This window comes from Sorex fumeus, unplaced genomic scaffold, assembly GCF_029834395.1.
Source record: "Sorex fumeus unplaced genomic scaffold, SorFum_2.1 ptg000063l, whole genome shotgun sequence".
NCBI lineage: Eukaryota > Metazoa > Chordata > Mammalia > Eulipotyphla > Soricidae > Sorex > Sorex fumeus.
In genome coordinates this window covers 39,126,230-39,141,401 of record NW_026606120.1, presented here as the reverse complement: position 1 = coordinate 39,141,401, position 15,172 = coordinate 39,126,230, and the positions used below count along the sequence as shown (strand labels likewise).

General features: G+C 54.5%; 1 protein-coding gene across 1 annotated transcript in view; it reads right to left on the bottom strand.

Annotated features, from left to right (window-relative positions):
- Positions 1-14,883, bottom strand: part of HACD2 (3-hydroxyacyl-CoA dehydratase 2) — an 84,581-nt gene extending 69,698 nt beyond the window's left edge. Inside the window, exons 1-2 of the mRNA XM_056127896.1 lie at positions 14,738-14,883; positions 12,568-12,685 (exon numbers count right to left, since the gene is read on the bottom strand). Coding sequence (XP_055983871.1) covers positions 12,568-12,685; positions 14,738-14,853 — 234 coding nt within the window. The 5' untranslated portion in view covers positions 14,854-14,883. The remainder of the gene's footprint in view (positions 1-12,567; positions 12,686-14,737) is intronic.
- Positions 14,884-15,172: the final 289 nt, after the last annotated feature.

Sequence of the window (15,172 nt, the reverse complement as noted above, 5' to 3'; positions counted from 1 at the left end):
GGCTGTTCCCGGGACGCCCTCCCTCCCCCGCACTGCACCTGCCTGCACCTCACGCACCCTCACGGCTACCGGGCTGTAAGAAAGAAACGTTTGGGCTTTTGAACCACCCCGTGCTAAAATAATGATAACAATAATAATTTTTAAGTATCCTGATGAAAGAAAGTCTGGATGAGAATCTCAACCCTCCTGTGAGACACTGGCTTCCACAGCTTGTGAAAAAACAACACTGCACTGAGACCCTTCCACTAACGGAGCCGCTGGAAACGCTGCCCCACAGCACCCGGTGCGGCAGAACCAAGCACTCCATCACTCGAGGCTGCCTTGATCTCCCTTCCTCCTCCGAGGGTCCCTCTTCACAACGACCGTGGGAGACAGCACTCTCGAGGACACTGATTTCCTGAGGCTTCAGCTCCGGGGCTAAACTAGGTTCCTCTGTCCTTCAGGAACTGCTTGTTTAATTCAAGACACAACTGAAGGGACTTTGTCTGAGGCCACACCCCACAGTGCTCCGAGACTGCTCCTGACTCAGCGCCAGGGGGCTGCTCCTGGCAGTGGCCAGGGGACCGTGGAGCCCAGTGTCGAACGTGGCCTTCTGCATGCAAAGATGCACTGGGCCCACTGAGCTCCTCTCTTGCCCAGATGAACTGACTTGAAGGTACAGATATGATTCTAAGAGCAGGCCTGCCTCTGCAGCCAACCCTGTATAAAGGTAGGAACGTACAAAGGTATGGGGAAGCTTAGGAGCTACTCGGAGAATAGGAAGGATCCCACACCACAGCGGGCCCTGAAGACCGGGCACGGACAAGAGGCCAGGCACCAAGAGCCAGGTGTAACCCACGGCCAGCAAACAAATGGGGACCCCAGGCATCGAACCACAAGGAATGGGATGAATGAGCGCAGGCCCACTTCCGCGGGCTCCAGAGAAGGGCCAGGCGGCTGCTCCGTGATTTGCGTCTTTGAGACCCTGGACGGAGAACCACTAACAAACCCGTGTTGTTTTAAGCTGCTCAACTTCTAGTATTTTATGACAGCAACACTGCAATAAGAAAACTAAAGCCACCACCTTGTAACTGAATATGGTACTGGTTAGCTCTGAAGAGGGTCCCTTTTTTGTTTGTTTGTTTGTTGGGTTTGGGCGGCACGTCCAGCAGCACTCAGAGCTTGCTGCTGGGTGGACTCTGGGATCACTTTTGGGGGTGCTCAGGGGATGGACCCAGGTCAGCTACCTGCAAGACAAGCACCTTCCCCCACACCCCCAAAGGCAAGCATCTTTTTTTTTTTTGCTTTTTTTTTGGGGGGGGGGGTCACACCTGGAGTAACAGGGGTTACTCCTGGCTCTACACTCAGGAATTATTCCTTGTGGTACTCAGGGGACCATATGGGATGCTGGGAATCGAACCGCCTGATCGGCCGCGTGCAAGGCAAATGCCTTACCCGCAGTGCTATTGCTCCAGCCCCCCAAAGGCAAGCATCTTAACCCCTACATTATCTCTTCAGCCCCAGCGGTTCCATCTACACCTACCCCAAGTACACGTGGTCTGGAAAGAGGTGTCACGGAGGCCGGCAGTGGCGTGGGGAAGGCTCCATGGCAGAGCGCGAGCCTTATCCCCAAGAAAAAGCTCAGCTAACAGTTGGGGTACGCGCCTATGACCAAGGTGCATTTTCTTCTTTAGACTCATCTTTTTGTTGGTTGGTTGGGGGGTCTCCCGAGCAGTGCTGGGGCACAGGGGTGGGGAGCAGTCTGTCACTCCAGAGGACTCCAGCCGGCAGAGCACCCCCGACCTGGCCATGGAGCTTGGGCTTATGCGGTTCTGTACGGTGACTAGACGCTGCTTATTACAGGAGACATGGTCCCTCCCTCGAGCCCCCCCACCCCCCAGTGCCAGGAGAAGGAAATCCAGAACCCTTCTGGTCTCTCTGAGGAGAAGGAAGGATGACTGCTCTGAGCCGCAAATCTGGAAAGAACGGGGCACACTCAACTCAGCGCCCCCCCACAACACGCACTCCCCACAGCCCCACCAACAGCCCCCTTGTCTGGTCTCCACCGAGCAGCCCTGTGCTGGGGCCGCAAGCCCGCCCCGCCCACGTGCCATCATGCGTGGCATCAGACAGGCCTCACACAGGTGGGGATTTTAGAATCCTAAGCACGCCTCTGAGCTAGCTCATAAGACTCAAACAAGCCAAAAAAGGCGTCTACGTGTTTACTGATTTGCTCATTTCTGTTTGGGGCCCTGTCCAGGAACACTCAGCTGATTGCCGGCTCTGCTCAGAGCTCACTCCCGGTGGGCTGGGGACGTCACTTGCAGTGCCCAGGCTCTGCCTGGACAGTCCCGGCACAGTGAGTGGCCAATTACTGGGCGCTCTCCAAGACTCTGGTCCAAACCTGTTTTCAGAAGCCTTTTATAGGAGTAGCAAAGATGAGTCAGGAGCAGCCCTTGAAGAACAAAATCTTTGAAAACTTTGTTTTGTCTTGTTTCATGGGCCACATTTGGTGGTACTCAGAGCTTACTCCTGGCCTGATGAAAAAGAAACGGGAAACCAGAGATAATATAGGGGTTAGAGACTTGCCTTTTATGCAACCAACCAGTCTCTAACACCACAGATGGTAACTCTGAGCCCCGCCAGGAGCACAGAGCCAGGAGTCAGCCCTGAACACAGACCTGGGAGTTAGCCCTGAGCACAGAGCCGGGAGTCGGCCCTGAACACAGAGACGGGAGTCAGCCCTGAGCACAGACCTGGGAGTCAGCCCTGAGCACAGAGCCAGGAGTCAGCCCTGAGCACAGAGCCAGGAGTCAGCCCTGAGCACAGAGCCAGGAGTCAGCCCTGAGCACAGACCTGGGAGTCAGCCCTGAGCACAGAGCCGGGAGTCAGCCCTGAGCACAGACCTGGGAGTCAGCCCTAAGCACAGAGCCAGGAGTCAGCCCTGAACACAGAGCCAGGAGTCAGCCCTGAGCACAGACCTGGGAGTCAGCCCTGAGCACAGAGCCGGGAGTCAGCCCTGAGCACAGACCTGGGAGTCAGCCCTGAGCACAGACCTGGGAGTCAGCCCTGAGCACAGAGCCAGGTGTGGCCCTACCCAGGCTACCTCCGCCCTCAAGGGAGAAAACAGGGAAACAGGGAGAATTTCCTCCATCCCGTTTCTTTCCAAACTTAATCTTGCCTTTCCTGTTACATGCTGCTTTGTAACGTGCTGATTCACACATTCTGCTAAACTTAAGCTGACAGTGGAAACTCACGTCTTACGGAACCTGAAACCTGGGGGAGAAGCTAAAGATCGTCCACCCTGAACGTGACCAAGACTGAATGGAGCCCAGAGGCGAAGACCCAACGGCAAAGCCAATTTCCCACAGCACCCACATTTCCGTCCTCAGGGTTCTCTTCAACATGCTCAAACCCCTCTCAGGCAGGTGCCTATCTCTGCGGAACGGCCCTCCTGTCTGCTTCTTCGGGACAATCACTCACCCAGTACCTGCCCTACAGCAAGCTCCTGTGTCCTTGCCACATGACAAACTGTCCTACCTGAGAGGTCTGATTTGCTTCTTGGCAGTGGACGCTATCTTATCCTGGCTCTGGATGAGCCTACACTGTTTTTTTTTTTTATGTATTTTTCATTGAATCACCAGGAGATACACAGTTACAAAGCTGTTCACGTTGGGTTTCAGCCATACATTGTTCCAACACTCATCTCTTTACCCATTTCCTCCCCTTCAACAGCTTTCTCGTCCCCTCCCCCACCCTCCCCCTGCTTCGGGGGCATTATGGTTCGCAATACAGGTACAGAAAGGGCATCGCATACATCCCTTTACTTCCTTTAGTATCCCTTTACTCAGTTCTTGTCCAGAGAGATCACTTCCAACTATCATTGTCATAGTGGTCCCATCTCTGTCCTAACTGCCCCCCCCCCCCCCCCGCGGCAACCTTGTGGCCAGCTTCCGACCACAGACCAGTCCTCCTGGCCCGTTTCTCTGTCGTTGGGCATCAGCCTCATACTGCGATTCTTACATTCCAAGATGAGTGCAGTCATTCTGTGTCTGTCCCTCTCCCTCTGATTCATCTCACTCAGCACGACACTCTCCCAGTCCCGCCATGGAGAGGCAAATCTCATGGCTTTACTTTCGCAGTGAGTTTGTCCTTCTCATGTGTCTGGTCTCGAAGCTGCTCTGTCCCTTAGTAAGAGGAGATCAGTGTTCTGCAGGCAGCAGGCTGCTGGGTTTTCTCCGTTAAGTCAGTGATCACCCTGTCAATTCTAATTTCACCAGAATCTCAAGTCCTGGGCCAGAGAGGGAGTACCCGGTTAAGGCTCCCCTCGCAGGTGTGAAGCTGACTGGGCACCAGGGGACTTCTCCTGGGCACCACCAGGGGCCACTCCCGAGCACGGAGCAGAAAGAGCCTCTAGGAGCCACTACTTGGGGCTCAAACCACCCAGCACCTCCAAAATGATCCAATGAGGTCTACTCGCATGAGCACCAGAAATAATGCAGCTGGACTTTCCTCAACCGACCTCTAGGTGTTACTGTTTCTGTTTGCTTCTCGAGCATTCTGACAGCAAAAGTGAAAGTCTGTACTTCAGTTTAAATGGAGATGACCTATCTAAGTTGCATCTTTCACCTTCGAAACATCAGTGCCGGAGGGCCAGCAGGGGGAGGAAGTGCCTGCCTCGTCTACAGTTCAATTCCCAGCACCCTGTATGGTCCCCGAAGCCCCGCGAGCCAGGATCCCTAGCACACACCCAGGAGCAGCCCTGAGCCCAACACTTGCGGCACGAAACATCTGAATTACAGTTCCCGTGTTCATTTTAAAGTGTTTTACTACGCACTGTCTATGTCATTTTTTATGCTTTCGGAAGAGGAATATTCACAGTCATCACAGTCCCCCCGTTGTTCATCGATTTGCTCGAGCGGGCCCAGTAACGTCTCCATTGGAGACTTTGTTGTTACTGTGTCTGGCATATCGGATACGTCACGGGGAGCTTGCCAGGCTCTGCTGTGCGGGCGAGATACTCTCGGTAGCTTGCCGGGCTCTCCGAGAGGGGCGGAGGAATCGAACTCGGGTCGGCCAGGTTGGCTGCGTGCAAGGCAAACGCCCTGCCGCTGTGCTATCGCTCCAGCCCATGACGGAGAGGCCAGGCAAGTGCACTGGGGCCGAGTGGAAGCCTGGGAGCATGAGGGGCGTCGAACCCCCAGCACCACGCAGTCTGCTCAGGTGGACGCCCCACACTCCACACGAGGAGGGGCCCTCAAGCACCTCCAGGAGTAGCCCCAAATCCAAATTAAGACTAGGCCAGAGATGTGGGTTAACAGTAAAGGAATGCCTGGCTTGACTTAGGACAGGGTCAGTCCTCCGCACTGCAATAAATAAAAGCCTATAAACCAGTAAGTGAAGTTCCCTTACGCACCACACTCCTTCAGACGCTGAGCGGGAATGAATCCTCATCACAGCAGCAGTCGCTGACTTTTTCATTGACTTTCCCAAGTGAAAGCAGTACCAAGCATTTCATGACTATCCTGGCTATTTTCATCCGATGAGCTGGACAGTCTATCACCTGACGTGACACAAATTCCTAACATCAGGTTTGTCCTTCTCCCCCCTCATGCCAGGCAGGCGAAATCTGAACGAGCGTCTGAGACCCCTCCGCTGCCTTGCCCAGGCCACGAATGGCACTTGGCGCAGTGACGGGGCAGGAACCGCACTGAGGCACAGCACACGCCCTTCCTCGAAAGTGAGCAGCCCTGTGCCATATCCGGCCCCACCAGAAACAAAAACAACAAAACCCAACACAGGTTACAGAGGGATTGTAATTTTTCTTGAAAATGAGCTCCTATGTGGAACTTCGACAGTCTAAGTAAGCAAGCAAACCGAGATGACCTTTGTGTTCAGTTTTCTAGAAGCTCCCTACTTCCGGAAACGCATCCCAGTCCGCTGCATTGCTAGCAGCTTTCCTCCCCATCCCGAAGGCTCTCCAGTTTCCATCTGTTTTCTAGATAGGCTGGCCCCGCCACGCCATCCATCGTTAGGCTGGGAGGCCGTGCTCGCCTCCTGCCCGCTGACTCTCCATGTCACTCACATGCACTGCATGTTTTGTAACGTGTCCTTTAACTGTGTGTTTGGTCTGGGGCCAGACAAAGTGCTGCTCAGGCTTCCCCCGGCTCTGTGTTTGGGAATCGCTCCTAGCTGTGTCTAGGGGACCGTGTGTGGTGCCCGGGAGAGAATCAGGGTCGCAGGTACACCAGCCACATACCCTAGCCACCCTCCGATCTTTCTGGCAAGCCCCTGGTATGTTCTCTTTGACAAGCCAAACAGGAACTCTAAAGACCCCCGAGCTTCATCTCTCTCTCTCTCTCTCCTGGTTTTTGGGGCCACACCTTGCAGTGTTCTGGGCTCCTGGCTCGGTGCTCAGGGATCAAACCTGGGTCATCTGCACTGCAAGGCAAGTGCCCCACCTGCTGTGCTCTCTCGGGCCCCACTGCGTCTCTCCGCCCAGAAACTCCGGCCTTTCGTGAACATTCAGCATCACCTTTCCTCCGCAAAGTGGCCTCCTTCCTGCCCAGCCACACGGATATTTTTAGTTGGTTTTTTTTGAAAGAAAGAAAGAAAAGCCAAACCCCAACAGCACTTGCTTCCCGCAGCCATTAGCTCTCTTTCTTTCCACTCCGACTAGGGCAGCGACTCGGTTCTCTCTGCCAGAATCGCTAGCGGGGTGGGGGGCTGTGTCCCAGGCTCTGCCTCCCCCAGGCCCCTCCCCGCCTGTCCCGACTCTTGGCCGTTACACCCAAGTCCTACTTTCTCACTGTTTTTGAAGCTGTTTGACCGGGCTTGGTTGTCACATCTCCGCGGTGACTCGCCTGCTTTTCGGAGGGCGCTCGAAGAGGCCGTTTCTCAAAGCAAGTCCGCGGAACAAAGGAGGCCCAAAGCGTGCAAAGAGCTTGTGCCGTGCAAGCTCCCCTTCAGGGTGATTCGTACTGGGGAATCAGCGCGCTTCCACAGAAGGAAAGTGCCACAGGGGGTGTCAGACATCAGGGCAAGCCCACCACACTTGACTTCCCTGTAAGGAATGCACCTCAGGGCCCGGGCCATGGCTCAAAGTGGAGCACATGGATTGCATGAAGGACTGAACTCCTGGCACCACATGGTCCCTGGACCACCACTGACAGTGGCCCCGAGCACTGTCAGGTGTAGCCCAAAGGTGGGGAAACGTAGTTGAAGCCGGGTACTATATTAATAAAACCCACAGAACATAGCCAACTAGAACCTATTTCCATGTCTTTAAGTTTCAAGATTTTTCTGTATTTTAGAGAAATATCCAAAATCAATTTTTCTACATATTTCCTTACAGGATCAAGAGAGGGCTGGGAGAGAGCTTCAGAGGCTGGAGTACAGGCTTTGCACGTGGAAACCAGGGGGTTCTATCCTGACTACCACCCTGAGCCCGTCCCCATTCCCAGGAAGGGCTTGGGACCAGGTGGCAATGAGAGGTGACGGCGTGTGCTTGGATGCAGCAAGTCATGCCACTGATTCCAGAGGGGGAACAGCTTACGGGCTACTTTCTGCCAGTCAGCTACATCCCTGCCATGAGCCTGTTTTCTCTCTTTACTTTTTTCTTTCTGTGTGTGTGGGGGGGGAGGGGATGGGGGAGGACAAAGGTGATTTCAAACAACAGAAGGCTCTAGCAGAGAACAGGAAAGTGTGTCCTGTGGCCTGTTAAGCATCCTGAGACAGTCACTGTGTACAGAAACTAGTGTGTACTGAAGACCTACTTCAGTGCAGTCACACAGAGCGCCCCTTATCACTGGAACCTTTTTTCACTATCACAAGCATATGTAATCACAAGTAGTTAAAGATATGACTGATACAAATACAGGTTTATGCTAACTATACATATTTAGAAATCTAAATTCTCTCAAAAACTTCTCCAGTGCCATGATAGGCACCAGCTTACGAATTCCCAGGCTGGGGATATGGGGATATGACCTCTCCCTAGCCTCGACGTGATGGTCCAGCTATCAGGATGGGAATGCAGACTAGGAGTGAGATTCTTCAGCTACCTGGCTCTTGTGACTGCAGGAGCTGAAATTTCAGGGCTCTGGGCTATTGCCATTATCTGCCACGTGGACTAAGAAACCATGAAAACTCTGCAAGAAGAGATGAACAGAGGAAGAACAGCAGAGATGACAGATGGGAGATGGGTCAGAGCAATCGAACAGGTACAGGGCTAGCCTTCATGTACCTGGCCCAGGTACACTCCCAGCACCACATATGATCGCTCCATCCCCACCTAAGCACAGAGCTGGAGCAAGCCCTGACCACCATTGGGGGAGAGGGGGAGGGGGAAGGGGAGAGGAAGAGGTTGAGAGAGAAGTGGGGGAGAGAGAGAGAGAGAGAGAGAGAGAGAGACAGAGAAGGAGGGAGGGAGGGAGGGAGGGGCCAGAAAGAAAGATGGTACAGGGATCAAGGCATTTGCCAGAAAAAACTACATGGTCCCCTAAGCAGAACTAGAAACAGCCCTTGAACACCACCGGCTATGACCCTGTCAAGCCCTCCCCGCCCCACCATTTTTCAGAAGTGGGATCAGTGTCAAGCTCGCGGCTAGCCTTGATTCGAATCCCCAACACCACACATGGCCCCTGACCACCACCCAGGGGCCTTCACCTGGGCAGAGAACCAAGAACTGCTCCTGAACACCACAGGCTGTGGCCCTCAAACAGAAATACAAAATTTGAGAAAGAGGCGGCAGACGAGACCGTGGGATGCTGTGTGCTCAGCTCAGCTCTCCACAGAGGACCTGGGGAGCGCTCTAGGAGTGGGGGATGCAGCACGGCCCGCCCCGGGGGTGAATGCCAGCACCCTACGATCCCTGGTACACCGGGACCCCAGCAGCACACCCTCAGCTCCCACCCAGAACTGCTGGCCCGGCAGCTGGAAATCACGGGGGAGTTTCAGGATCAGAGACTGGACAGGGCTTAAAGCGCTTGTCTCGCCTGGGGCCAACCCTAATTTAATTCTGGTGCCACACATGGTCCCCTGAGCACTGTGAGGAGTGAACCCCAGCACAGAACCGTCTCTTAGCACTGCCTGGTGTGATCTAAGCCCCCCCCCCCCCCCGAAAAAGCTGCATTGCTCTATCACCAGCTTACACTATCTTTGAACTCATTTTGAGAATGGTTAATCTCATTTTCTCAGATGCAAATCTATCTTCTTGGTACCCCACTACATGACAACCTGCACTTTTACGGCAAATGGCTTAAAAATCCTTTAGGGAAAAAAAGTCTTATTTTTATTTTCATGAGACAATCTAAGGTCTCGAGAGCAAGTAATCTGTATTTCCTTTTTTCCCTGGTCCTCATTCAGCCACACCTGGAGGGTCGCTCCTGAGCACAGCCATGCTGCTTAGAGGTAATGCAGTACCAAGGTGAACCCCAGCAAAGCATGTGTTCAGCCCTGATTTCCTTTATTAAGCAAAAATCCCACGAAATTATCAAAGAATGACACCGGGCATGTGGAAACCCACTGAGAGCTGAGCTCGGTGGGCTCCTTCCTCTTGTTGCAAACAAGACAGAGTGTCCAGCGCGAGTGAGTTCCATAAAAATCCCTTCCTGTAACTAACCGATTCTGCACAGATGTAAGTATTACATTATTACACGGTGTCGGTTAGATGGGCGATGAAAAATGTCTTAAATGACGCTGCAGAAAAATCAGTTGTAATGAATCTGCTCCACTGCTTAAGGCTGAGTCTGCTGCTACCCTCACAACATCTGAAAAGTGCAGTTCCCTCACACTCAGCTGCCCTCACAACGTCTGCAAAGTGCAGTTCCCTCACGCTCCTGGCAGCACCACTTCCTTGACACAATCTTTTTTCCAAAATCCACCATTTGTCATTCGTTGGTTCTTGGTAGGGATAAGAGAAACAAAACACAAACTCCAAAATATTTTCTTAAAACTCTTTTGCAAATTTCTGTTAGAACAAACCCTTTAAAGTCTACAGTGTGAAATCGGGAGAGAAAGCCAGGAATTGAATCAAGGGTCACTGAAGTCGCATGAAAGGCAAAAGCCCTTCCAGTGTCCCATGGCCCGGCACGGCCTACTCCTTCTAGGGAGAGACGGGCCACAGCTGAAAGCTCTTCCCACCCTCCCCCTCCTAAAACGTAAGCAGGTACATAACTGAAATCTTTCTTCTGATACGTTAAAAAAAGGGGGGGGGAAATCTTCTAGTTTCAAAACTGAAGAGATTTCGGGGCTGCGGTGATAATACACCAGGTAGGGTTATACGTTCACACGGTGAACCCCAGCATCTCATATGATCCCAAGCACCGCCAGGAGTAATAACCGAGTGCAAAGCCAGGAGTAACCCTGAGCATCACCGGAGGTGGTCTGCCCGCCAAAAGAAGGGTGGGGGGTGTTTGTTGGGTAATTAAAAAATAATGGATCACTAAGAAAAGTAAGTAAGAAGGACGCCAAGAGGTAGATGATTTCTCTTTGATATTCTTTCAAATGTCACGATTGGCTTGTGCCTGAAGGAAAATGAGCTAAAAATGAATATTAAGATCAACTCGGCAACATGAGGGCTTTTCATCAAAAAGAAGGGGGGCGGGGGCAGGCTGGCACTCTGGCTGGGGTGAGGCGGCGCTGCAATGCTGCAGGCTCGGGACCCTCTTGCTACCAGTACAGCAAGTCACGATCCCTAAGCCTTTTTCCTTGAACCGTAACGGCACTGTTGTTTCACATGCCTCCGCTACCCCCCTTTTCTCCTTTTCTTTTCCTTTTCTTTTCAACGTAGTCACTCTGAAATCCCAAAATCACTCACGACTGGGGTTCGGGCACACGTTGTTTCCACACTGACCCCTTGCCAGCGTCCACTGCCCTCCGCCAATTCCCCTCTACCCCACTTGCCTCCCACCCCCAGCCCGCCTTTACGGAGCCTTTTTTCGTTTATCATTGCGTTAGCTTTTGCGGGGTTTCACACACGTCACCGCCCTCCAGCTCCTCTGCTATGAACAATGTTGCAGCCCGCTGGCCGGAACTTGGAGATTAGAGCAGGCGAGCTGACAGGGCTGGCCAGGACTGGCCAGTCAGGAGACCAGCATTCTTCCACAGACCGGACACTGATGCTGAGAAAAACCAATTCTTTGCTGATCCCATCACGGGAGACCCCCGTGTACAGGACGGCGGCGGAGCAACGTCAGAGAGAGACGGGGGATGGGAACAGAGGCTGACAACGCCAACCCAGCCGCTCACTTCTGAGCTGGAGCCTCTGGTTTCAGAAGTTTCTCCCTCATGTGCATAGACATCAGCTAATTCCAGTTATGTGGTGGCCCAGGAGTGGCTCAGTGGTCAGCTCCCTGCGTGGGGCCAGAGGGCTGGTACAAAGGTCAAGGCCGTGTGGCTGCAGTCAGAAAGCACAGCCAGAGTGGCCCAAGGACCGCTGGCTGTGGTCCCCAGAAGTCCATGCTCTGCGAGCGTTAGGGTGCAGGTTCCCATCCACATATCTCCTCCCCTCAAAAATCCTTTTGGGCAGAGGGGGCTTATAATAGTTGCAACTGGGTTTGTCCCTTACAAGTCAAAAATCCTAATATACACTTACCCAGGAGACTGGACTTGATACACATCACTCTTAACACAATGAAATCCGTGTTCCTATTACAAAGTTTTGAAAATTTGTATGCATTTAGATAGACTCTACTGCTCTTTATCGCGTTTGACTTCCTTCAGCCACTAACTTCGCTGCGTCCACTGTATGTCCAGGCCCTGAAACTATCTGAGCTGCGAATGCTTCCTTTAAGATGACCCGTGACGGGCCAGCAGGGAGCTCGGGTGCCGGAGCGCTTGCCGGGCATGTGCGAAGCCCTGGGGTTGGCTGGGGTCAAGTCCTGGAGCTCTAGGGGTAGCCAACGCAGCCCCCCACGCACACGCAGACTGCCAGCCAGCCCTGGAGCTGCCTCCAGGCACACCCCAGAACTTCAAAAATCCCACAGGAGCATGTTTCACTTTCTTACTTATCTGGGGGGGTTTGAGAAGGGCAAAGCTGGGGACACGACAAGTAGTGTTGGGAACTATTCCTGGCTCAATGTATTTTTCCTTTTTTATTTTATAAAGTAGTTCACAATATCTGATTACATTTAATATCCGGACACCAATCCCACCACCAATAATACACCTTCCCACCACCATATTTTGGGTGTTTCCATTTCGAACCCCAATCTCTGCCCCAAAGCAGGACTGAAATAATGTAATATTTCCCTCTCAGGTTGGCTGCCCCTGCTCAGTGTTTAAGGACCAGACAGTGCTGAGGAAGGACTTGGGGGCTCCCACATCCCTCCAGCCCTCTGAGCTACTTCCCCGACCTTTGGTTGACTTCTGCTAGACGCTGAACATGAAACATATTTCAGGTAATTCACTTATATACTTCACTGGATTTAGCGGCATTACAGTACATATGAGGCGACTTTTCGAAACTTAAAGCACATCAGAAGAACCATGATCCTTTTCAGTATGATTTAGTAGCAAACTCTTATTTTTTTTTTAAACTTTTCTTTTAAAATATAGAAATCAGTCACAACTAATCTCATGACCTACCTCCAATAAGGCTCCAGTTTGGAAGAATTTCAAAGGCTTTTCGATGGAATAATAAAGGCTATGGTAGCTCCCCTTGGCCAGGTACGCTCTCACCAGGCCAACCGCGATGACGAGCCACCTAAGACAAAGGGTACAGTGATCAGAAAAAAGAAAGAAGGCATTAAGAGGGATGTGGCAACAGATATGCTAAAGGTGACCCAAAGAATCAGTGTCCTGGATTTCTGGACCATAGGTCGCTGTAAGGCCCAGAACATGACACAAGAGCACCCAAGCAAGGCCTGTGCAGACCCACGGTGGCAGCTTACACACCTAGAGCTGTTTTACACAGCCTGGCCCGTTGAGAACAAGGCCGAAAGGAAGGGTACAAGCTAAACTGGTCCTTAGGCAGCCAAATGAGGTACCAGGAGCTCTAAGACAAGAGAAATAAAAAAGAGTTAAAGGAAAAATGTATATGGTCTGTGCAGTCACAGGGTCACAGATAACAGGTGGAGAGGATGTGAAAACTTTCTGCAAGCTATCTTGCAGGATCATGCACATACCTTCAAACCATCCTTTGAAATTAAAACTGGGAGCCAGAGAGAGCACAAGGAGAGTTAAGGTGCCTGTCTCACACTGGCCAGCCCCATTGTGATCCTGGCACCACCTATGGTTCTCTGAAGGCCACCAGAAGTGACCTCCGAGCCCTGAGCCGAGAGCAGCCTCTGAGTATGGCCTAAGCCATCCCTGCACCCACCACCTCTGAACTGCAAATGGCCAGAGCCCAGGCTAGATGCTGGCCGCCACATGGTCCCCAGAGCCCTAGTCAAGCAACTCTATCCAGGAGCAGGGTGGACACAGTCTCCGACCACTACTGGGGTGCCCTGTGGCCATCGGCCACCCCATAACTGTAAACAACGTAAGAATAAATGTTTGGGATTTTTTTTTTAAGTGTAAGTGGGATTTCAGCTGAATTTCCCAAAATCAGTTCAGAAAGGGAACGTCAGATCAATACAAAACTTAGTGCAGGGAAGCTCTTGGGCACAAAGCCATGAAAATCACATTTCTGTTCTACAGTGCTTCTGAAAATTAAATTTCTCAGGCCTCTTATAAACTGGCCTGTGAATCAAGAGAATGGTCCGAGACCAGGATCTCCTAGTGGCGCCATAGAGAGATATAATATGGCAATAAAGCAGTTGTCTTGCACACAGTTTGACGCCTCAGGACCACATACGGTCCCTCGAGCACCTCCAGAAGTCATCCCTGAGCGCAGAGCCAGGAATAAGCCCTGGCCACGACCAGGTACGGCTCAAAACCAGACAAGAAGGATCTACCAACAAGTCCTGATATGAAGCAAGTCTGGGTTCCAGCACTGGCCATTCTTCACAACAGCAACTAGGCGAATGGGGCTTCTAAGATAAACTTTGGGGAAGAAGAAAAGGCGAAACGCTAATGCCAACAGCATCTGTGTTTAATAAGGGGACTGAGAGGTGGGGAGAGAGCGGGTCTGTGTGCTGGACCCTATCTACATCTGGAGGACGCCACAGTGGGCTGCCTACGGAGCGGGCCGGGGTGGAACTGAAAGACGGGAGGATGCGGATCGCAGCTCCTGCGGGTGTCCCGGGTCGGGGCCACACCGGGGCGCTCAGGCTGACTCCTGGCTCGAGGTCGGGCCGCTCCGGTCCCGGCACCCTGCGAGGCGCTGGCGATCCGACCCAGGCCGGCCGAGGGCCTGCAGGCACCCGACCCGCGGCACGCCCGCGCCGTCCGCTTCGGTGCGCCCTGATCCCTGCGCCCGCTCCCAATTCCGGACCCGGTTTTGCCGGCAAAGCCGCGAGCGGCTGGACGCTGGCCGCGCGGCTCTCCACCCTCGCGCGCTCCGGGCACTTTCTCCCCGCCGGCCGCGGGGAAAGGACCGCGACGCACGCGGGCTGCCGGGGCGTGCGCGCACCCTCGGGTCCCTGGTCCTCCCCGGGCGGGGCACGAACGGCCGCGGCGCGGGGGAACTCGGGGCCCGGCCCAGCCCGACACTCGCCGGCGCACGGGCGGGGGGCGCGGGAGGGCGAGTCCGCGCGCTCCGCACCTGGGCAGGCACCGGCCCGGGCTGGGGGACGCGCCGCGCGGGGCGCCCCTCGGCCCCGCGCCCGCCCGGCCCCGCGCGCCCTCGGCCCCGCGCCCGCCCGGCCCCGCTCACCCCGCCGTCATCACCACGTTGTAGATGACCAGGTACGCGGTGGCCAGCGGCCCCGGGCCCCGCTTCCTGCCTCTCGCCGCCGCCGCCGCCGCCGCCGCCGCCGCCGCCGCCGCCATGTCGCCGCCCCGAGCCCGCCGTCCCCGCGCGCGCCGCGCCGCCTGCGCCGGCCACTGCGAGGCCCCGGGAGGGGACGCGGGGGGCGGGGCGGGCCGGGCGGCGGGGCGGGGCGGGGCGGGGCGGGGCGGAGCCGGGCCGCGCCCACGGCCGCCGCCATCTTGGAAGAGGGCAGCGACGCCGCGGGCGGCCGCCGGGTCGCAGGTCGCGCCGCCATCTTGGGTCGGCCCGGCCGCGGGGCCCCCGCCCGCGCCGCGCGCCCCCGCCCCGCGCCGCGCGCCCCCGCCCCGCGAGCGCGCCCCCGCCCCGCGCCGCGCGCCT